The 24,264-nt window shown below is 38.4% G+C and overlaps 1 protein-coding gene across 7 annotated transcripts in view; it reads left to right on the top strand.

Moving 5' to 3' along the window:
• MEF2A (myocyte enhancer factor 2A) overlaps positions 1–24,264 on the top strand; it is a 179,935-nt gene that overhangs the window by 86,870 nt on the left and 68,801 nt on the right. For all 7 annotated transcript variants that reach the window (XM_027521842.1, XM_027521841.1, XM_027521839.1 and 4 more), the window contains one exon: positions 6,111–6,302. In XM_027521842.1, the coding sequence (XP_027377643.1) occupies positions 6,249–6,302 (54 nt within the window). In that variant the 5' untranslated portion in view covers positions 6,111–6,248. The remainder of the gene's footprint in view (positions 1–6,110; positions 6,303–24,264) is intronic.

Genomic DNA, 24,264 nt, shown 5'->3' with positions numbered 1-24,264 from the left:
AGATTGATTATATTCTTTGCAGCCAAAGATGGAGAAGCTCTATACAGTCAGCAAAAACCAAGACCGGGAGCTGACTGCAGCTCAGACCATCAACTCCTTATTGCCAAATTCAGACTGAAATTGAAGAAAGTAGGGAAAACCACTAGACTATTCAGGTATGACCTAAATCAAATCCTTTATGATTATACAGTGGAAGTGAGAAATAGATTTAAGGGACTAGATCTGATAGATAGAGTGCCTGATGAACTATGGACAGAGGTTCGCAACATTATACAGGAGACAGGGACAAAGACCATCCCCATGGAAAAGAAATGCAAAAAAGCAAAATGGCTGTCTGGGAAGGCCTTACAAATAGCTGTGAAAAGAAGAGAAGCAAAAAGCAAAGGAGAGTTTAAAAATAAAATGTAAGTTAAAAAAAATAAAAAATAAAAATATTGCTAAAAAACAAAAAAAAAACAAAGGAGAAAGGAATGATACAAGCATCTGAATGCAGAGTTCCAAAGAATAGGAAGGAGAGATAAGAAAGCCTTCCTCAGCGATCAATGCAAAGAAATAGAGGAAAACAACAGAATGGGAGAGACTAGAGATCTCTTCAAGAATATTAGAGATACCAGGGGAACATTTCATGCAAAGATGGGCTCGATAAAGGACAGAAATGATATGGACCTAACAGAAGCAGAAGATATTAAGACGAGGCGGCAAGAATACACAGAAGAACTGTAAAAAAAGGTCTTCACGATCCAGATAATCATGATGGTGTGGATCACTCACCTAGAGCCAAACATCCTGGAGTGTGAAGTCAAGTCGGCCTTAGAAAGCATCACTATGAACAAAGCTAGTGGAGGTGATGGAATTTCAGTTGAGCTATTTCAAATCCTGAAAGATGATGCTTTGAAAGTGCTGCACACAATATGCCAGCAAATTTGGAAAACTCAGCAGTGGCCACAGGACTGGAAAAGGTCAGTTGTCATTCCAGTCCCAAAGAAAGACAATGCCGAAGAATGCTCAAACTACCACACAATTGCACTCATCTCCCAAACTAGTAAAGTAATGCTCAAAATTCTCCAAGCCAGGCTTCAGCAATACGTGAACCATGAACTTCCAGATGTTCAAGCTGATTTTAGAAAAGGCAGAGGAACCAGAGACCAAATTGCCAACATCCACTGGATCATCAAAAAAGCAAGAGAGTTCCAGAAAAACATCTATTTCTGCGTTATTGACTATGCCAAAGCCTTTGACTGTGTGGATCACAATAAACTGTGGAAAATTCTGAAAGAGATGGAAATACCAGACCACCTGACCTGCCTCTTGAGAAACCTATATGCAGGTCAGGAAGCAACAGTTAGAACTGGCCATGGAACAACAGACTGGTTCCAAATAGGAAAAGGAATACGTCAAGGCGGTATATTGTCACCCTGCTTATTTAACTTATATGCAGAGTACATCATGAGAAACGCTGGGCTGGAAGAAGTACAAGCTGGAATCAAGATTACTGGGAGAAATATCAATAACCTCAGATATGCAGATGACACCACCCTTATGGCAGAAAGTGAAAAGGAACTAAAAAGCCTCATGATGAAAGTGAAAGAGGAGAGTGAAAAAGTTGGCTTAAAGCTCAACATTCAGAAAACTAAGACCGTGGCATCTGGTCCCATCACTTCATGGGAAATAGATGGGGAAACAGTGGAAACAGTGTCAGACTTTATTTTGGGGGGCTCCAAAATCACTGCAGATGGTGACTGCAGCCATGAAATTAAAAGACACTTACTCCTTGGAAGGAAAGTTATGACTAACCTAGACAGTGTATTCAAAAGCAGAGACATTCCTTTGCCAACAAAGGTCCGTCTAGTCAAGGCTATGGTTTTTCCAGTGGTCATGTATGGATGTGAGAGTTGGACTGTGAAGAAAGCTGAGCACCGAAGAATTGATGCTTTTGAACTGTGGTGTTGGAGAAGACTCTTGAGAGTCCCTTGGACTGCAAGGAGATCCAACCAGTCCATTCTAAAGGAGATCAGTCCTGGGTGTTCATTGGAAGGACTGATGGTAAAGCTGAAACTCCTTTGTTTGGCCACCTCATGCAAAGCGTTGACTCATTGGAAAAGACCCTGATGCTGGGAGGGATTGGGGGCAGGAGGAGAAGGGGACGACAGAGGATGAGATGGCTGGATGGCATCACCGACTCTATGGACAGGAGTTTGAGTGAACTCCAGGAGTTGGTGATAGACAGGGAGGCCTTGTGTGCTACGATTCATGGGGTCGTAAAGAGTTGGACATGACTGAGCGACTGAACTGAACTGAGGTTCCTGGAATAAATACCGAGGAACAACTATATATACTCTAATTGACCTCCCTGTGGTTATCCCAGAGATTACCACATACATCTTTCATGTACTGAAATTTGAAGTAAATGAGAACTTTTTCCATTTCCTAGTCATTGAAAGGTTTTAGAACTCTTTAGCTTATTAATATTACCCCTCCAGAAATTATGTACTGTTATTGTTGTGCATTGTAATATTTTAAATTCGACAAAATATTGTCATTATTCTGTTTAGTCAGTATTCATTTAGAGTTACAGATTTACCCTGTTCAATGTATTTCATTTCTTGGTGTATATCCAAGCTGCATCTGGAAGCCCTCTTCTCCTTCTACGTGAAGAAGTCTCTTTAGTGCTTCCTGGTGATAGATTCTCTGATTCTGTTTGACTAAAAATGTCTCTATTTTGTCTTCATTTCTGAAGGGTATTTTTTCACATATAGGATTCTGTTTTGACATTTCCCCTGTTTCCAGCACTTTGAGGACATCATTTTGTTTTCCTCTGGCTTCCATTATTTATTCAAAGCCAGCTATATCTTACTGTTACTCTTAGAGATAATATTCTTTAATTTATTCTGGCTGCTTTTTAGGTCTGTTGCAGCTGTTTCTGTCTCTTTTTTTTCTGTCCATTCCTCCACCTTCCCCCTTTACTTTGATTTGCCTAAGTGTGGTTTTCTGTGTATTTGTTATGCTTGGGAGTTTAGATCTTGAATCTGGCTTGATGTTATTGTTCAGTTTTCCTTTGTGTTTTTAAGTTTTAAACTATCAGGCCCTTAAGTATTTTTTTCTCCCTCCTATGTGGTTACCTTCTTTCTGGATTCTAGTTACGTGTATTTTGGACCTTTTCTTCATGTGTCATATTTTTTCATGTATTTCCCATTTTTGTGTCTTTTTGGGCCTCAGGGTAAGTATGTTTTTCTTTTCTGTCTTCTGGATCATTCTTCAGTTGTATCTAACCTAATGTTAAAGTCATCCATCAGTTTCTTAATTTCTGTTTTTAAAATTGTATTTTTCAATTTTTTGTTTTCCATGTTTTTAGCATTGTTTCGGAGAAGGCAATGGCACCCCACTCCAGTACTCTTGCCTGGAAAATCCCATGGACGGAGGAGCCTGGTAGGCTGCAGTCCATGGGGTTGCTAAGAGTCGGACATGACTGAGCAACATCACTTTCACTTTTCACTTTCATGCATTGGAGAAGAAAATGGCAACCCACTCCAGTGTTCTTGCTTGGAGAATCCCAGGGACGGAGGAGCCTGGTGGGCTGCCGTCTATGGGGTCACACAGAGTCGGACACGACTGAAGTGACTTAGCAGCAGCAGCATTGTTTAAAATTCTTAAAAAACAAACAAACTCCTTTTAACACATTAAAGTAGCTTATTTTATGACATGGTGCTGCCGGATTTTTGCAGAAACTAACTCCTGTGGTTGATGATTTGTTATATATGAATATTGAAACATCTCCGATCAATAACTTCCAGGTAACAAAAGATGTGTTAATGTGACTCTGGTCAATAGTGCATTAAAACTGTTTTCTGCTGGCACCATTATCTGGATCTACTATGGGTCTATTTGTAGTGCTATTTTAAAATCTTGGTTTTCAGTCAGATCTTCATTGGGTTTTTTTCTGTAGACTTTTATGTGAAAAATGGTAAGATAACTTAAATTTGGGGTCTTTTTGCTGATAAGATTTACTTTTGCCAGAACCTTTTGGAAAGATTTTGTTGGTATGCAGCTAGGCTAATGATTCTAGGTTTAGCCTACATTACCTTAATATGGTCAGATTGAAATGATTTGAAGCGATTCTTTCCTTGCATGGCCTCTTTCTGGTTTACCTTTATACAATAGGGTATAGTCCTCTGGATTCTCTCCAGCTTCCCGATGTGTTTACTGAAGCTATTCCTCCTGACTAGACCCTGAATTGAATTTTTGTGCCCCTATGCAAAGAACTGTTGAAAGCTCTGCTTAGCTTCTCAGACTCTCAGCTGATGTTTTAAGAATCAGTGAGTCTTAAGTCTGGTCCCACCTGTTTCATCTAGGTCTCAGAAGAATTTCTGTGCAAATTCTCACTGTCTTGAAAGTTCTTCGGTTTTTAAACAGATTACTTTTTGCTCTGCTTTTCTAGTGATACTCAGGGACATAGTGGTTTAAAGCAACCTACTCTACCATTGTCAAAAGCAAAATGCTCAGATATGTTTAGAATTTTACAGATCATACAAGATAATACAGTGCATATACCTTATAGAATTTAACGTATTATCTCAGTGGTGAAATGTGTGAATATTTGTCTTGCTTGCTACAGTGCAAGTTTTCATAATGGGAATTGGGTGCCCTGTCATCTGTTAGGGAACATGATTTGGAATAAGCCAACTTCTATGGTTTATATTATAGTCTGTAAAGAAGCAGACATTCTACAGCACAGCTACTTGTTTGATTGATTCATACAAGTTACTAGCCATCCTTCAGTTCCTCTCATATTTCTTGCTCTTTCTTGGCACAGAGTTTTTGCACATACTATTCTCTGTCTGGTATAAACACCTGCATACTCAGGTTTGAGTATGAAGCAGTTCTCAGTGAAGCCTGCCCTGACCATGAATTTAGGTCAGATAAATGAGTTTTTATACCTACCCATTTTTATGATGGTTTGACTAATGTCTGCCCCTACTAGACTCTGAACTGTGAGGTTAGAAATTTTGCCTTTTTTCCTTGACTATTTTATCACAGGTACCTCGTTCAGTATTTCAAAGTACCTGTTTTGCATAGGTTATTAGTTATTAATAGATTATCAATTAATATATGTATAAATGAAATAACAGGATGAATAAAGGAAGAAATGGAAGAAATGCTGAGATAATAATAAAAATTGAAAGCTCACCGCTTTTGAGCAAAAGCCAAATTTAATCAAACCCTGGATTTGCACGGTACAGTTAAAGTTCTGTAGAGTTACATGTACAGTGTTAAAAAATACTTCAAAAGATTCCCCTGAATCTTTACTGTGTTTTAAGTTTTGTTTAAAACATTACTTAAAAACATTACTGTGTTTTAAGATTTGTCTCCCATCCCTCTGTAAATATTTTATTACTTAAGTTTTAATAGCATTGTGTTTTTGATGAAACTATCGTTCAGAGCATAACAAATTATATCATTGCCAGTCATTCTACTGTAGAGATAAATGGGGGAAAAAATCGTTATTCTTGAAAGATTCACAGTCTGAGAGGTAAATGATTTTGGAACTTATGTACAAAATAAGATGCTGTGGTTTATTCTACGAAGGGCTATTGGCCTTTTATTCATCCAGAGTGATGACATTTGAACTGAATCTTGATTGATGAGGAAGAGTTAATTAAATGGCTAAAGGAATAGTTTCATTTAGGTATGTATTATTATGAAAGCATATAATGTCTTTGTGGATTGACAAATAGTAATTTTGTTAGTAGCTAGGGCAGTTTGCAGGAAGAATTTGTAAAAGCAGATTGGGACTACACATGTAGATTTATGAGTTCATCCTTTGACATGGGAGCCATCAAAAGCCATTAAGAATATTTGCTGTTATTATATGCATTAAGGAAAAACTTAAAGGTTATAATTGTTATAATTACGTTGTTTTAGCCAGAATTAGGGGCATGAAAAAGTTCAGGAGATATTTTAGTGGTAAAATTAACAAGGTTTCAACTTGTTTACTGATTTTATGTAGTGAAAAATTTCAACTAATAATATAGTCAAAGGCAGGTTTAAAATTTGTAAAGCATTTGCACGATGTGCTACAGAATGTAAATTTTCTAATTTGTGTTTTCTTTCAGATCTTACAGAAAATTTTGGCTATAGCCCTCCAACTAGAAGCTGAAGTAATAGAAGCAGTGTACCATGCATTAGGGTATTAAAGAAAATTAATTTTTGATTTAAATATTTGGACTACAAGGAAGGAAAGGTGACTGAAAATGGGGCGGAAGAAAATACAAATCACACGCATAATGGATGAAAGGAACCGACAGGTAAATGAAAATTTTAACTTATCTATTTTAATAGATGTAAATTTTTTTAAAAAGGTGTAGAATAGAATGGTGTTTTAATTTAATTAAGTCTAAATATTTTTATTTCTAGACTACATTAAAAAATTTAGTTACCAAAATTTCTGACTTTCCATCATATGCTTTAAAGTAACTTTTTTATTATTATTATAGAAATCGTTTTGTTAATTATAGAAACACAGATAAGCAACATAGCAAAGTAAAATCACTGCAGTTCTACTGGTACCATCCATTGTGTAGGTTTCAGTTCAGTTGCTTATTCGTGTACAACTCTTTGAAGCCCCATGGACTGCAGTACACTAGGCTTCCCTGTCCTGGAAATGAACAGAGATCATTCTGTTGTTTTTGAGATTGCACCCAAGTACTGCATTTTGGACTCTTTTGTTGACTATTAAGGCTACTCTATTTCTTCTAAAGGATTCTTGTCCACAGTAGTAGATAAAATGGTCATCTGAGTTAAATTCACCCTTTCTGGTCCATTTTAGTTCACTGATTCCTAAAATGTCGATGGTCACTCTTACCATCTCCTGTTTGACCATTTCCAATTTATCTTGATTTGTGGACCTAACATTCCAGGTTCCTATGCAGTATTGTTCTTAACAGCATCAGACTTTACCTCCATCACCAGTCACATCCACAGCTGGACATTGTTTTTGCTTTGGCTTAGTCTCTTCATTCTTTCTGGAGTTATTTCTCCCCTCTTCTGCAGTAGCATATTGGACACCTATTGACCCAGGGAGTTCATTTTTCAGTATATCTTTTTGCCCTTTGATTCTGTTCTACATACAGTAGTCACATCCTTATGTGACTGCTGGAAAAACCATGACTTTGACTATATGGAACTTTGTAGGCAAAGTAATGTCTCTGCTTTTTAATAGTGTCTAGGTTTGTTACTGCTTTTCTTCCACAGATCAAGCAGTAATAGCAAATAGAGTTTTGAGTTACTAGAGTTTTTGAGCTCATAAGATAAATATCACACTTCATATCATTGGAACAGCATGCGTTCTTTGTGCAGCATTATGTTTGTGAAATTCTTCACTGTTATTGTTGCATGGAGATACTTAGTAAATTTTCGTTGATGTATAATATTCCATTGTGTGGAAAGAACACAGTCTGTGTGTGTATATATGTATATATATACATATTTTTCTCTTGTAAATAGGCTTTTGGGTTTTAGATCTATTCTTTGTTTGGAACTTGGTTTTTATGTGGTTTGAGGTGGAGGGGTCAAAATTTGCCACTTTTCAGATGGATACTCTGTTGGCCCTGTCCGTTTTATTGCAAAAATCATCCCAGGAAAGCACAAAAAAACACACAAGCTATTCATAAAAAAATTCAACAATAGGCATAGTTAATCTGTGGTGCTAGAGGCTGGGTTTCTGACCTTACTTGAGACAAGGTAATAATGACTGGGAGACAGGACAAAGAGGGTTTCTGGGTTATGCTAAATATAAGGCCATGTTCTTTTTTTTTTTCCCCAAAAAATTCAGTGAGCCACACACTTCGGGTTTGTGGGTTTTCATTTATGTTATATTTTAATATGAAGTTTACTTTTTTAAAAGAAGTATTAGAAGGACAAGAAGGACAAACACAGTTTCACCAGGAGCTTCTAACTGGAAGTGAAGTCTGTCATCCCTCTAGAGTTTTGGCATCTTCAGTCCTTCTTGCTTCAGCAGCTTTCTGATGTCTTAGAACATGTATTGGGTGTATTTCACTGTTTTTTATAGTTGATCTCAGTGGGTTCTTTGTTCTTCCACCAGTCACTCCATTTAGAGGCAGACATCCTCTTATACTTAAAAAAAAAAAAAATGAGTTGAAAAATTATTTTAAGGCAGAATACAGAGAACAATACCTCAAACACTGTTACTTTTCCAGAAGCAATGTAGGTCGATTCTGCCATATTTGCTGCAGATACCTTTCCTTGTAAAAGAAGAAAATTAGAAATGTACTTCCTTTGTAATTTTTGCAAGTCTCATTCTTCTTTCCTTCCCCAAAGGAACCTTGCATAATGGATTTAATTTCTATTTTCTGTATTATTTAAGCATACTATTATTATTTCAGCACAATTTAAGAATCTTACATAATAGCATTCTCATCTGCACTTGCTGTTTCACTCAGTGTAGTATTTCAGACATTTGTCTGTGTTACTCATTCATGTAGTACAAGTAGTTTGTAGGAATGAATGTGCCTCAATTCATTTCTCAATACTTCTATCAGAGAACATTTAGGTTGTTTCCAATTTTTTAGAAATTTTGCTGCATGTTATGTTAGAAATGATGCCCAGGCTACATCTGTGGGCATGTCTCTGTGATTCTAGAGGAGTTGCTGGGTTGAATATATCCATCATAATTTTATTGTGAGCTTTTCAAGTTGCTCCGCCAAGTGGTTGTACCAGATATACTGTAGTAATTTATGAAAATTTCTTCTTCCTGTACACTTTACCTTTCTTCTTCCTTTCTTTCTCACTTTATGTTTTTTCATTTTATTTTGCATGTTTTTTGGCCTAATGAAGGTAAAATATTACCTGTTTGTGGTTTTGTGGTTTTGCTGGGTTGTTGATTTTTTTCTTAGAAGTTCTTCATATATTCCAGATATTAATTCTGTGTGTACTTAATCTGTTTCAGATAGTATATTTCAGTCTTTACCAAAACACTTTGTAAACTCTTTTATGACAGGACTTATTTCAGTGTTTCTCAGTAGTTTATTTTGCCTTTACCAGTAGATTATGAACACTTTACAATGATTTAAGGCTTGCTTCATTTTCTAAATCATAATCAGCTTGTAAATGTTCCAATTGAACTTTAGATAAATGTGTATTCTTTTAATTGTTACATACAGGATTCTACATGTCTATTAGTTCAGTCTTATTTTGTGTTCTCATTATCTGTATTATTTGTATTTTATTTACATATTTGGTTTTGGCTCAGTGAGACCTGTCAATAATTACACTTACCACAATAATGGATTTGTCATTTTCTGTATATATTTTACTAGTTTAACACATACTGTTTTAGATATTGGGGAATATTTCATTAGGCTCATACGTATTTAGAATTGTTACATGTTCTTGGTGAATTTTTAAAATACGTACTGACTTTTTCTTTCCTCGGTAAGGCATGCTGTTTTAAACTACTTAAATCTACTGTCTCACATTACAATAGCTACTACATCTCTCTTTTGGCTAATATTTTCTTGATAGGTCTAGTTCTCTACATTTACATTCAACCTATCTATATCTTTATACTTTAGGTATATTTCTGTAAATAGTATATGGCTGGATTTTTTAAAATCTATTCTAATAATATATCTTGACTCCCCAGTTTTCTTGGACCTTACTCTTTATCATGCTTTGTATATATATTTGGACTGTTTTATATCATCTTAGTTGATTATTTTGATTTACTATGAGAATCTGATAGAGGTCCTATGGGTAAAACTCACGTAAGTGTAGGTGTGCCCTCCAAAACTGGGTCTCCCTAGAGTTGTTAATCTTTATACTTGTCCAAAATTAGCCTCCAGCAATTCACTAATTAGAGTTCAGATTTTCCTACCCTTGTACTGATTCTTGTGGTGGTTTCTGTTTATGGCTCTGGTGATTTATGGTTCACAGTATCTGTCTGTCTGTTTCCAGTTTGGCAGGTGGGGCAGAAGTTGCCCTGGGACCTCAGCTCCCTGAGGAATCTAAGAAGAGTTGTTAATTTTCATTTTGTTCTGTTTTATTACTTGAGTGGCAACTTCCACTGGAGTTGGAAGTGCTAGAACAAACACTTGCAGTCTCTCCTGGACTTTTAAATTCAACAATGAAATAAAGATATGTCTAAATGTATATGGTGTAAAATTTTTTCAGGTCCTTGGGATTTAAAATATAAAAGATCTTTTGGAGATGGTATAATCTAACCTTCTTGAATTCAAAGAATTGTATTACTCTAGATTTGACACAAAATCAGGAAAGCTGGTTTAGATTAAAATAAAATCTACCTCAGTTTATAGTGGCACTGAATTTTGTAGGCTAGCCTTTAGTCCTGTTCTTTTTCTTTACAGTGACTGTAATACTGGAATAAAATTAAAATGTAAAAATAAAATTAGTTTATTTTGACTAATACTGAAATGGCTTTATTAATGTTGATTTCTTACATTTAAATTTTATAACATTTAAAACAAAATGCTAAGTACGTCTCAAGTAGAAAAATGTATAAACCTGTTGCAAAATAAAGATTCAGATTTATAGGTGGAATTCTTGGAAATCAGAGTAATGTGGCTGAATAAATGCTGACTCTTCCAACATAATTTCTCCAAAAATAAATGTAGAAAAACAGGAACATAAAACCTACAACCTTGGCACAACTAGAAGGCAAAGAATGTCTAAATTCACATTACCTCCAGGTAGAAAATTATTTCCAAGTCACTGTGTGCTGTTTCTTGACATCTATTGCAAGTCTTTGTGGTGACCCAAGCATACATCTTTAGTCTTTCCCATTCTATTGCTTTCCTCTCTTTCTTTGCATTGATTGCTGAGGAAGGCTTTCTTAACTCTCCTTGCTATTCTTTGGAAGTCTACATTACATGGATATATCTCTCCTTTTCTCCTTTGCTTTTCGCTTTCCTTCTTTTCACAGCTATTTGTAAGGCCTCCTCAGACAGCCATTTTGCTTTTTTGCATTTCTTTTTCTTGGGGATAGTCTTGATTCCTGTCTCCTGTACAGTGTCACAAACCTTCAACCATAGTTCATCAGGCACTCTGTCTATCAGATCTAGTCCCTTAAATCTGTCTCTCACTTCCACTGTATAATCATAAGGGATTTGATTTAGGTCATACCCAAATGGTCTAGTGGTTTTCTCCACTTTCTTCAATTTCAGTCTGAATTTGGCAATAAGGAGTTCATGATCTGAGCCACAGTCAGCTCCCGGTCTTGTTTTTGCTGACTGTATAGAGCTTCTCCATCTTTGGCTGCAAAGAATACAATCAGTCTGATTTCGGTGTTGACCATCTGATGATGTCCATGTGTAGAGTCTTCTCTTGTGTTGTTGGAAGAGGGTGTTTGCTATGACCAGTGCGTTCTCTTGGCAAACACTATTAGCCTTTGCCCTGCTTCATTCCATATTCCAAGGCCAAATTTGCCTGTTATTCTAGGTGTTTCTTTACTTTCTACTTCTGCACTGCAGTCTGCTATAATGAAAAGGACATCTTTTGGGGATGTTAGTTCTAGAAGGTCATATAGGTCTTCATAGAACTGTTCAGCTTCTGCTTCTTCATAGTTACTGGTTGGAGCATAGATTTGGGTTACTGTGATATTGAATGGCTTGCCTTGGAAACGAACAGAGATCATTCTGTCGTTTTTGAGATTGCATCCAAGTACTGCATTTTGACTCTTTTGTTGACTATGATGGCTAGTCCATTTCTTCTAAGGGATTTCTGCCCACAGTAGTAGATAAAATGGTCATCTGAGTTAAATTCACCCATTCCATTCCATCTAAGTTCACTGATTCCTAGAATGTCAATGTTCACTCTTGTCATCTCCTGTTTGACCACTTCCAATTTGCTTTGATTCATGGATGTAACATTCCAGGTTCCTATGCAATATTGCTCTTTACAGCATCAAACCTTGCTTCTGTCATCAGTCCCATCCACAACTGGGTCTTGTTTTTGCTTTGGCTCCATCCCTTCATTCTTTCTGGAGTTATTTCTCCACTGATCTCCAGTAGCATATTGGGCACCTACCAACCTGGGGAGTTCATCTTTCAGTGTCCTATCTTTTTACCTTTTCATACTGTTCATGGGGTTCTCAGGACAAGAAAAGTGGTTTGCCATTCCTTTCTCCAGTGGACCACATTCTGTCAGACCTCTCAACCATGACCCAGCCATCTTGGGTGACCCCACACCACATGGCTTAGTTTCATTGAATTAGATATTTCATGCAAAGATGGGTACAAAAAGGACAGAAATGGTATGGACCTAACAGAAACAGAAGATATTAAGAAGAGGTGGCAAGAATACACAGAAGAACTGTACAAAAAAGATCTTCACGACCCAGATAATCATGATGGTGTGATCATTTACCTAGAGCCAAACGTCCTGGAATGTGAAGTCAAGTGAGTCTTAGGAAGTATCACTACGAACAAAGCTAATGGAGGTGATGGGATCCCAGTTGAGCTCTTTCAAATCCTGAAAGATGACGCTGTGAAAGTGCTGCACTCACTCAATATGCCAGCAAATTTGGACAACTCAGCAGTGGCCACAGGACTGGAAAAGGTCAGCTTTGATTCCAATCCTGAAGAAAGGCAATGCCAAAGAATGCTCAAACTACCGCACAACTGCACTCATCTCACATGCTAGTAATGCTCAAAATTCTCCAAGCCAGGCTTCAGCAATACGTGAACCGTGAACTTCCAGATGTTCAAGCTGGTTTTAGAAAGGGCAGAGGAACCGGAGATCAAATTGCCAGTATCCTCTGGATCATGGAAAAGGCAAAAGAGTTCCAGAAAATCATCTTTTGCTTCATTGACTATGCCAAAGCCTTTGACTGTGTGGATCACAATAAACTGTGGAAAATTCTGAAAGAGATGTGAATACCAGACCACCTGACCTGCCCTTGAGAAACCTGTATGTAGGTCAAGAAGCAGCAGTTAGAACTGGACATGGAACAACAGACTGGTTCCAAATATGAAAAGGAGTACATCAAGGCTGTATATTGTCATCCTGCTTATTTAATTTATATGCAGAGTACATCATGAGAAATCTGGGCTGGAGGAAGCACAAGCTGGAATCAAGATTGCCAGGAGAAATATCAATAACCTCAGATATGCAGATGACACCACCCTTATGGCAGAAAGGGAAGAACAATAAAGAGCCTCTTGATGAAAGTGAAAGAGGACAGTGAAAAAGTTGACTTAAAGGTCAGCATTCAGAAAATTAAGATCATGGCATCTGGTCCCATCACTTCATGGCAGATAGATGGGGAAACAGTGTCAGACTTTATTTTTCTGTGCTTCAAAATCGCTGCAGATGGTGATTGCAGCCATGAAATTAAAAGACGCCTACTCCTTGGACAGAAAGTTATGACCAACCTAGACAGAATATTAAATAGCAGAGACATTACTTTGTCAACAAAGGTCTGTCCAGTAAAGGCTATGGTTTTTCCAGTGGTGTCATGTATGGATGTGAGAGTTGGACTATAAAGAAAGCTGAGCACTGAAGAATTGATGCTTTTGAACTGTGGTGTTGGAGAAGACTCTTGAGAGTCCCTTGGACTCCAAGGAGATCCATCCAGTCTATCGTAAAGGAGATCAGTCCTGGGTGTTCATTGGAAGGACTGATGTTGAAGCTGAGACTCCAAACTTTGGCCACCTGATGTGAAGATCTGACTCATTAGAAAAGACCCTGATGCTGGGGAAAATTGAGGGCAGGAGGAGAAGGGGACACCAGAGGATGAGATGGCTGGATGGCATCATCGACTTGATGGACATGGATTTGGGTGAACTCTGGGAGTTGGTGATGGACAGAGAGGCCTGACATGCTACTGTTCATGGGGTCGCTAAGAGTCGGAGACGACTGAGCGACTGAACTGAACTAAAGCATACATCAGGTAAATGTATTGGGAAAAGAGAAGAGGAGACCTTGTAGCTGTCTTAAGACTGATTTGAAATCACTACCAAAAAGAGGAATTCTAACTAAGTTAAAAAATTATGGAAAATATGCCTTGTAGATCTGAATTGACCACAGGTAAAGAAAGGACTAAAAGTATATGCCCAAGCAAGTCTATAGTCTTGAAAAAGCAGCCATTTCAGGAAAAAGAGGGCAAGAAGGAAGGCAGAGGTACTTTTTAAAAATGTTAGGTAAATGGAAATGAAAAGAAGATACACACACACACACACACACACACACACACACATCCTTCAAGACAAAAGAATATGCAAAGGTATTTTAACTAAAGGACACAAAACTCTTTTCCCCACTGCCAGTACTCCCCCCAAAAGCCTTTCATTAAAGAGACCATACTTAACTTCTTTAAAAGGAGAGGTGCTCTTGAACTAAGAATATTTTCAATCGCTGCCCACTAACCAGTGCTAATTCTTTCTGTAGAAATTCAATGATGCAGGCAATCTTCTTCTATATCAGTTCAGTTCATTTCAGTCGCTGAGTCGTGTCCAACTCTCTGTCACCCCTTAGACTGCAGCACGCCAGGCTTCCCTGTCCATCACCAACTCCTGGAGCCTTCTCAAATTCATGTCCAACTAGTTGGTGATGCCATCCAACTATCTCATCCTCTGTCATCCCCTTCTCCTCCCACCTTCAATCTTTCCCAGCATCAGGGTCTTTTCCAGTGAGTCAGTTCTTCGGATCAGGTGGCCAAAGTATTGGAGTTTCAGCATCAGTCCTTCCAATGAATATTCAGGACTGATTTCCTTTAGGATGGACTGGTTGGATCTCCTTGCAGTCCAAAGGACTCTCAAGAGTCTTCTCCAACACCACAGTTCAAAAGCATCGTTTCTTCAGCACTCAGCTTTCTTTATAGTCCAGTTCTCACATCCATACATGACTATTGGAAAAACCATAGCTTTGACTAGGTGGACCTTTGTTGGTAAAGTCATGTCTCTGCTTTTTAATATGCGGTCTAGGTTGGTCATAGCTTTTTTTCCAAAGAGCAAGCGTCTTCTAATTTCATGGCTGCAGTCACCATCTGCAGTGATTTTGGAGCCCCAAAAAATAAAGTCTCTCACTGTTCCCAGTGGTTCCCCATCTATTTGCTGTGAAGTGATGGGACCAGATGCCGTGATCTGTTTTCTGAATGTTGAGTTTTAAACCAGCTTTTTCACTCTCATCTTTTACTTTCATCTCCTATATAAACTGGTACAAAGAAAACAAAATGATATTTACAGCTGTTCATGTGACAAGATTGTTCCCCATACAATGAGGCAGTGGGGGAAAAAAAATGCTGACTATCCACGCTGAAATGAATTTCCTTAAACAAGTATTTAGGAATGTTACAGACAAAAATCAAGATTCAGAATTTTGAATACTAAGAATGGAAATGGATTTTTATAAGAAAGCATGGGTGAAACAAAGTGATTAAGCTGATTAAGTCAATTGAAAGAAAGAAAAAAAGGTAAAATAATATTAAAACAAAGGCTAAATTACAAAGTGGCCAAGGAATATATACTCAAATGAATCTTTAATATTAATTGAAGGCAGGCAGGAACAGCTAAATGAATGAAAATAAGTAATGCCAAAGGGTTTGAGAGAAAATGGTTGAAAGAGAGACAAAGAAGATCCAACTTACGTATAAAAGAAAAAAAATGAAACCATAGAACTGATATATAAAGTTTTCATAAATAAGATTCCAAGGATTAGGTCAGAGAAGGCAATGGCACCCCACTTCAGTACTCTTGCCTGGAAAATCCCATGGATGGAGGAGCCTGGTAGGCTGCAGTCCATGGGGTCGCTAAGATTCGGATACGACTGAGTGACTTCACTTTCACTTTTCAGTTTCATACATTGGAGAAGGAAATGGCAACCCACTCCAGTGTTCTTGCCTGGAAAATCCCAGGGATGGGGGAGCCTGGTGGGCGGCCGTCTGTGGGGTTGCACAGAGTCAGACACGACTGAATTGACTTAGCAGTAGCAGCAAGGATTAGGTTGACCTGCGGAGGTCAACTTTGATACATGTCCTACTGAAAGTATTATAATAGGGTGTTTTTTTGGTAGTTGAATGAACTTTATTTTTCATTCTGCTACTGACTTTATCTTTGTAAAACTGGATTTGATTACAAAAGATTCATTAGTTTTCTTTTATTTAGTTCTAGGAATTAATTTGTTTGTAGCGATTTTTCACATGGACGATCATGTTATCTATGAATAAAGACAATTTTGTTTTCTTCTAGTTTGTTTACATTTCCTTTCTATCCTTTCTTTTTTTCTCTTTTTTTTTATTGGAGTCTAATTGCTTTCAAATGTTGTGTTAATATCCCTTGTATAACAAAGTGAATTAGCTATATGTTTACATAGATCCAGTCCCTCTTGAAACTCCCTCCCAACCCTGCCCCATCCCACCCCTCTGGGTCATCACAAAGCACCAAGCTGTGCGCCCTCTTCTATACAGCAACTTCCAACTACTTACCTGTTTTACAGATGGTAGTGTATATATGTCAGTGCTATTCTCCCCATCCATCCCTCCCTTCCCTACATATCCATTCTCTTCTCTACATCCCCATAGATTTTAAGATAAAGAAAAAAAATCATCAGAGCTTCTGGTATAAAACAAAAGCCAATTTGTAAGTACAGAGAATTAAACTGGCATCAAATTTTGCAAAATCAAGATACAAAGGAAGACAACAGAGCAGCATTTTCAATAAATGCAGGGGAAAATATCTGAAGGTAGGATTTCATTTGCAGTTAAGCTGTATTCAAATACAAAGATGTTTCAAGTTAAACCTACTAGAGCTCAGGTAATTCTGTACTCAAGAGCTATTTTATGCAGTCTAGTAGAAGATAAGCTCCATACAGCTGAGAGATGCCTGAGGAAATAAGGAAAAAGATCCTTGACCAATATTTAATATACTTAACTATAGATATAAGCCTAAAGCGACAATGGGGGCAAGGGTGGAACAATAATGTATTATATATTATTTATTATATATTACTTTGGTTTGAAAAAAACAAATAATGCAGCTGAGACATGGTAAGAAAGAAAAGGGAATCAGGAAAGTAGAACAAACGTACTCGTAATTATTTACTCAGTAGGTGGGAGTTAAAAAAAATCACTAAGATTTGACACACCAAATAGTGAGGGCATGAAACATGAAAACAGAGACTAAGGGCATTTACAAAAGTTGTAACTACAAAGATAACCAGTAGAACAAAAATGCTAATCTTCATTAAATTTTACTCAGAGAAGCAAACAAAACACATCATTTAGAGAAAAATAACAGGAAATATACATAATACATATAAATATTAATATTAAAGTACTAAAATATCAATGAAATCTCTATTATCAATCATATCAATAAATGTGAATGAGCCTAACTGTTTATTTAAAGGAAAAACATTTCCATTTAGTTCACAAGGTCCAAATATAGGCAGAAGGAGACACAATGGAATCTTTTTTTTTTTTTGATAAATATTCTTTATTTAAATTGATTTTAAAATGTTTTAACTTTTTTTTTTTTTGGTATCCCCCTTTTAAAAATATAAATTTATTTATTTTAATTGGAGGCTAATTACTGTTGGGCGAGTGTATGCTCCTATGTTCTGTCTCGGCTGCAACAAAGATTTGGAGCGACGGACATTAAAGCTGTCGGCATGTCACAGCTCTCGGGTCTTGGACAAACCATGTTATAGTTCTTAGACAAATCAGTGTTACAGCTCTATTTTATTTAGAAGATAGCAGGAGAATCCATCCTGGAAGCGTGAGGGCATGCCAACACAAAGACGCAAAAAGAGTGGAGGAGCCTGCCGGTGCGTGGGAGGCGGGGTTGTGGGAGGTAGGGAGAAAGAGCACACACACGTGGAGGGGAGAGAGAGAGCGCGCGCGCGCACGCACATGGAGCAGAGAGAGAGAGAGAGCACTTTGGCTCCTCCTTTTATATGTTTTTTCCTCCCTTGGGCCTGCCCTATGCAAATTGGGCTTAGCCAGGAGTGCTGTTTGTTCTACCTGAGGTCTTCACTCAGGTCCTCGGTCCTTCCTTTGTTCTATTTTCGCGGCCTTTTCCCTTCCTTGTCTTTTAGCTACTGCCATTTTGAAATCCTTTTCCCTATTCTTAACTACCCAACATTACTTTACAATATTGTACTGGTTTTGCCATACATTGACATGAATCCGCCATGGGTGTACATGTGTTCCCCATCCTGAACCCCCCTCCCACCTCTCTCCCCATCGCATCCCTCTGGGTCGTCCCAGCGCACCAGCCCTGGGCATCCTGTATCCTGCATTGAACCTGGACTGGTGATTCGTTTCGCATATGATAATATATATGTTTCAATGCCATTCTCCCAAACCATCCCACACTCGCCTTCTCCTACAGAGTCCAAAAGACTGTTCTATACATCTGTGTCTCTTTTACTGTCTCGCATACAGGGTTATTGTTACCATCTTTCTAAATTCCATATATATGCATTATTACACTGTATTGGTGTTTTTCTTTCTGGCTTACTTCACTCTGTATAATAGGCTCAAGTTTCATCCACCCCAAATATCAGAAAGAAAGAGATGAGAAAAGGTATACCAGACAAATGAAAGCAATGAGAAAACAGATATAATCCTGATATTAAACAATGTAGGGTTGAAGACAGAAAGCGTTAAATGGGACAAAGAAAGATACTTTTCAATGCTGAAGGCTGTAATTCATCCTGAAGATGTAAGAATTAGGAATATTGATAGACTAAATACCACCTTTTACCAAGCAAAAACTAAAAGAGCAACATAAGTGGAAACTAATAATTAGAAATAACTTAAACACATTAGTCTTAGTATGAAATAGATCAAATGGACAAAAAATAATTGATGGTAAACCAGATCTAACTGGCATAATGAATAAAATTGACACTAAGTGATATATTGAACACTACACTGAGAAAATAGTGTATACAAGTATATCTAGAGCATTCACCAAATTGGTTAAGAATTACCTACCCAAACAGAAACAATAGTAAATTCAATAAAGGAGAATATTAAAAACATATACTGATTACCAGGTAGTAAACCTAAAAATTGTGTTGTTGGCTTTTTTGTTGTTGTTGTTCTGTGCTGGGTCTTTATTTCTGAGCATGGGCTTTCTCTAGTTGCAGTGAGTGGGAGCTACAGTTGTGGTGTGCAGAAAAAGAAATAAGATTTTTATTTTGCACGTTGTAAGAGTAGTAACATTTATATGAAAAAATTATGAAATTATTGAGAAGAGTACCTAAGAACAATACTATTTGACTTACACATTCATGAGGTGTGGCTTGATGAGGAAAACAAAAAGTATTGGATCAGTTCAGTTCAGTCACTCAGTTGTGTCTGATTCTTTGCAACCCCGTGGACTGCAGCATGCCGGGCTTCCCTGTCCATCACCAATTCCCGGAGCTTGCTCAGACTTATCTCCATCGAGTCAGTGATACCATCCAACCATCTCATCCTCTGTCATCCCCTTCTCCTCCTGCCTTCAGTCTTTCCCAGCATCAGGGTCTTTTCTAAGGAGTCAGTTCTTCACATCAGGTGGCCAAAGTATTGGAGCTTCAGCTTCAGCATTAGTCCTTCCAATAAATACTCAGGACTGATTTCCTTTAGGATGGACTGGTTGGATCTCCTTGCCGTCCAAGGGACTCTCAAGAGTCTTCTCCAACACCACAGTTCAAAACAATGTCAAAGAGTATTGATAAGAGTCCCAGTTGCATAAGGAGAAGGCGATGGCACCCCACTCCAGTACTCTTGCCTGGAAAATCCCACGGACAGAGGAGCCTGGTAGGCTGCAGTCCATGGGGTCGCTAAGAGTCGGACACAACTGAGCGACTTCACTTTCACTTTTCACTTTCCTGCATTGGAGAAGGAAATGGCAACCCACTCCAGTGTTCTTGCCTGGAGAATCCCAGGGACGGGGGAGCCTGGTGGGCTGCAGTCTATGGGGTCGCAGAGTCGGACATGACTGAAGCGACTTAGCAGCAGCAGCAGATTCATAAAATGCTGACAAGATCCTTTATATGTATACATCTAAATGTATATATGATTATATGATCTTGTACAAAAATGTGAGATGAAAAATACCAAGTTGAAAACATGGGTTAAAAGGAGGCAAACAAAACACATTATGTTCCATATATACATTTATATAAAGTCATATATTTGTGTATTTGTATTTTAAGGACTTTTTAAAAAGATTAAATAATGATAAGAGATTTTTCTTTTTTTTTTAAAGGAAAGAGAAGGAAATAGAAAGATGTGATGTGAAGAGTGTTCCACAGAGAGGGGAAATAGCCAAGTTCCTAAGACAGGGAGTAGTAGCTGGTGGTTAAGAAAAACCCACACACTGTACACACCAGTGCAGCATAATGTTTGTGTGTGAGAGAGAGATGATATTTCATTTTGAAGGCAGATTGTTTATTTTGTTTCCTTAATGAGTTTGACTATTACTCTCAGTGCAGTGAAAAACTCTATAAACTCCTACCTATACATTTTGATTTACGATTCAAATATATCAGTCTGTCAGGTATGTGGCCAATAAACTGTAGGGTGCAATAGGTGAAGCAGGAAATCTAATAAGGTGATTCTATAAATAATTCACATGAGATACCATGTTACTTAACCTCGGGTGGTATAGTGGTGTAGATAGAAGTGGATTGATTTGGGATATGTTTTAGAGGTGGAGCTAACACAATTTACTGAGGGACTAGATAGAGTAGATTATTGTGATTGGAGAGATGAAGGATAACTCTTAGATATTTGCTTTTGTTTGAATGGATGACAGTGTCATTTGCTGAACTGGAGGAGACTGTAGAAAGAGCATATTTGTTACTTTTAAAATTATGAAGCTGGATAGCTGGATGCAATTACCTGGAAGGACTGTGAGGGTAAAGAGAAGGGATCCTTGATCTAAAGCTCACAGGCACTTCAATGTATAAAGGTTGAGCAGAGGAAGACGGTATAGCTCTAAAGGCTGAGAGGAAGAAGTCATTCAAGTAAGGAAAACTAGGACAGTGTGGTGCCATAAACAATTTGAGAAGAAAATGTTTGAAGATTGAGAACATGGCCAACTTTGTCAAATGAGCTATATGGTAAGATAAGAAAAAAAAGTGATCATTTACTTCAATCACATAAATTGAAGGTCAGTGTGATGATATTGGCAAGTCTTAGCAGACAGAATATGAGGACTGGAAGTCTGATTGCAGTAGGATGGGGAGAGAATAGGTGGTGAGAAATTAGAGGCAGTAACTATAGACATTTCTTTCAAATATTTTTACTGTGAAGTAGAGCATAAAGAAGGGCAAGAAGAAGGGGTGGTGACTGGAAAGGCAGCATGAAGTCAAAGAAGATGCTTGAGCATAAGTTTATGGCCTTTGATCTGACAGAGAGGAAGGAAACCATGATGAAGGAGGAGAGGGCAGCATCTGGAAAAGACTAGAAACAGATGTCGGTAATACCAGCAGAGAAGGAAGAGTGGAAACGTACAGACAAAACGGTTGGACAGATAGATTCGGTGATAGAAAGTGAGACAGTTGCTGCTTGCTTCTGTTTTCCCAGTGCTTTGAAGCAGGGTGGCTCAGATAGTAAAGCATCTGCCTACAATGTGGGAGACCCGGGTTCGATCCCTGGGTCGGGAACATCCCCTGGAGAATGCAATGGCACCCCACTCCAGTACTCTTGCCTAGAGAATCCCATGGATGGAGGAGCCTGGTGGGCTACAGTCCATGGGGTTGCAAAGAGTCGGATATGACTGAGTGACTTCACTCCACTTATCAGTGGAGAGTGGATTTGAGGGAGAGAAGATAGGAAGTATCTCTACCTGGAGAATGGGCTTTGTTGTCATTCAGTCGCTCAGTCTTGTCCCACTCTTCCTGACTCCATGGTCTGCAACACACCAGGCTTCCTTGTCCTTCACCATCTCCCAGAGCTTGCTCAAAGTCATGTCCATTGAGTGGGTGATGCCATCCAATTATCTCATCCTCTGTTGCCCCTTCTCCTCCTGCCCTCACTCTTTCCCAGCATCAGGGTCTTTTCTAATGAGTCAGATTTTCGCATCAGGTGGCCAAAGTATTGTAGTTTCAGCTTCAGCATCAGTCCTTCCAATGAACACTTGGGACTGATTTCCTTTAGGATGGACTGATTGGATCTCCTTACAGTCCAAGAGACTCGCAAGAGTCTTCTCCAGCACCATAGTTCAAAGGCATCAATTCTTCAGCACTTAGCTTTCCTTATGGTCCAACTCTCACATCCATACATGACCACTGGAAAAACCATAGCTTTGACTAGATGGACCTTTGTTGGTAAAGTAATTTCTCTGTTTTTTAATATGCTGTCTAGGTTGGTCATAGCTTTTCTTCCAAGGAGCATGCATCTTTTAATTTCATGGCTGCAGTCACCATCTGCAGTAATTTTGGAGCCTAAGAAAATAAAGACTGCCACTGTTTCCATTATTTTCCCATCTATTTGCCATGAAGTAATGGAACTGGATGCCATGATCTTAGTTTTCTGAATGTTGAGTTTTAAGCCAACTTTTTCACTCTCCTCTTTCACTTTCATCAAGAGGCTCTTTTGTTCCTGTTTGCTTTCTGTAAGGGAGCTGTCATCTGCATATCTGAGGTTATTGATATTTCTCCATATGTAGAGTACATCATGCACAGTGCTGGGCTGGATGAAGCACAAGTCGGAATCAAGATTGTCGGGAATAAGGAGTTCATGATCTGAGCCCCCGTCAGCTCCCAGTCTTGTTTTTGCTAACGGTATAGAGCTTCTCCATCTTTGGCTGCAAAGAATATAATCAGTCTGATTTCTGTATTGACCATCTGGTGATGTCCATGTGTAGAGTCTTCTCTTGTGTTGTTGGATGAGGGTGTTCACTATGACCAGTGCGTTCTCTTGATAAATTGTTAGCCTTGCCCTGCTTCGTTTTGTACTGCAACCCCAAATTTGCCTGTTACTCCAGGTTTCTCTTGACTTTCTACGTTTGCATTCCAGTCCCCTAAAATGAAAAGGACATCTTTTTTGGGTGTTAGTTCTAGAAGGTCTTGTAGATCATCATAGAAACGTTCAACTTCAGCTTCTTCAGTATTAGTGGTTGGGGCATACACTTGGATTGCTGTGATATTGAATGGTTTGCCTTGAAAACAGAGATCATTCTGTCGTTTCTGAGATTGCATCCAAGTACTGCATTTTGACTCTTTTGTTGACTATGATGGCTATTCCATTTCTTCTAAGGGATTCTTGCCTACAGTAGTAGATATAATGATCATCTGAATTAAATTCACCCGTTCTGGTCCATGAAGTTCACTGATTCCTAAAATGTTGATATTCACTTTTACCATCTCCTGTTTGACCACTTCCAATTTACCTTGATTTGTGGACCTAATATTCCAGGTTCCTATGCAATGTGCTTTACAACATTGGACTTTGCTTTTACCACCAGACACATCCACAACTGGGTGTTGTCTCCACTTTGACTCAGACTCTTTATTCCTTCTGGAACTATTTCTCTGCTCTTCTCCAGTAGCATTTTGGTCACTTTGTCAATGTGTGGAGTTCATCTTTCAGTGTCATATCCTTTTGCCTTTTCATACTGTTCTTGGGGTTCTCAAGGCAAGAATGCTGTAGTGGTTTGCCATCCCCTTCTCCAGTGGACCACTTTTTGTCAGAGCTCTTCACTCTTACCCATGCGTCTTGGGTGGCCCTATACTGCATGGCTCATACTTTCATTGAGTTAGACAAGACTGTGATCCATGTGATCAGTTTGGTTAGTTTTCTGTGATTGTGGTTTTCATTCTATCTGCTGCGGGGTCAAGTGCACTCTATATAACAGTCTTGGTTACCAGTGACATGCTGGCATAAGTCCTTTTGAAGGAGGTGGCCATTATGCCATTATCCCTACCATAGTTTGGCCTGAGGCCAAACTACAGGGAGGGAACACAGCCCCACCCATCAGCAGAAAATTGGATTAAAGATTTACTGAACATGGCCCCGCCCATCAGAGCAAGATCCAGTTTGCACAGTAGCCAGTACCTCCCATCAGGAAGCTTCCACAAGCCTCTTATCCTTATCTATCAGAATGGGATGATAGGATAAATATGCTAAGTTATAATGTCAGGCAACCTTAAGTGTTAGTTAAGATGTATGGTCATCAGTTTAGAAAAACAAGGGGGATGTGGATGTTAGTGTGCATGCACATTTATGTTCCCAGTAATTGTCAGCCACTTATATAAAGATAAAGATAATGGAGAAGGAAATGGCAGCCCACCCCAGTA

Source organism: Bos indicus x Bos taurus, chromosome 21 (assembly GCF_003369695.1).
Source record: "Bos indicus x Bos taurus breed Angus x Brahman F1 hybrid chromosome 21, Bos_hybrid_MaternalHap_v2.0, whole genome shotgun sequence".
In the NCBI taxonomy this organism is placed as follows: Eukaryota; Metazoa; Chordata; class Mammalia; order Artiodactyla; family Bovidae; genus Bos; species Bos indicus x Bos taurus.
The sequence above is the reverse complement of the archived record's forward strand: the minus strand, read 5'-3'. Positions and strand labels throughout refer to the sequence as shown.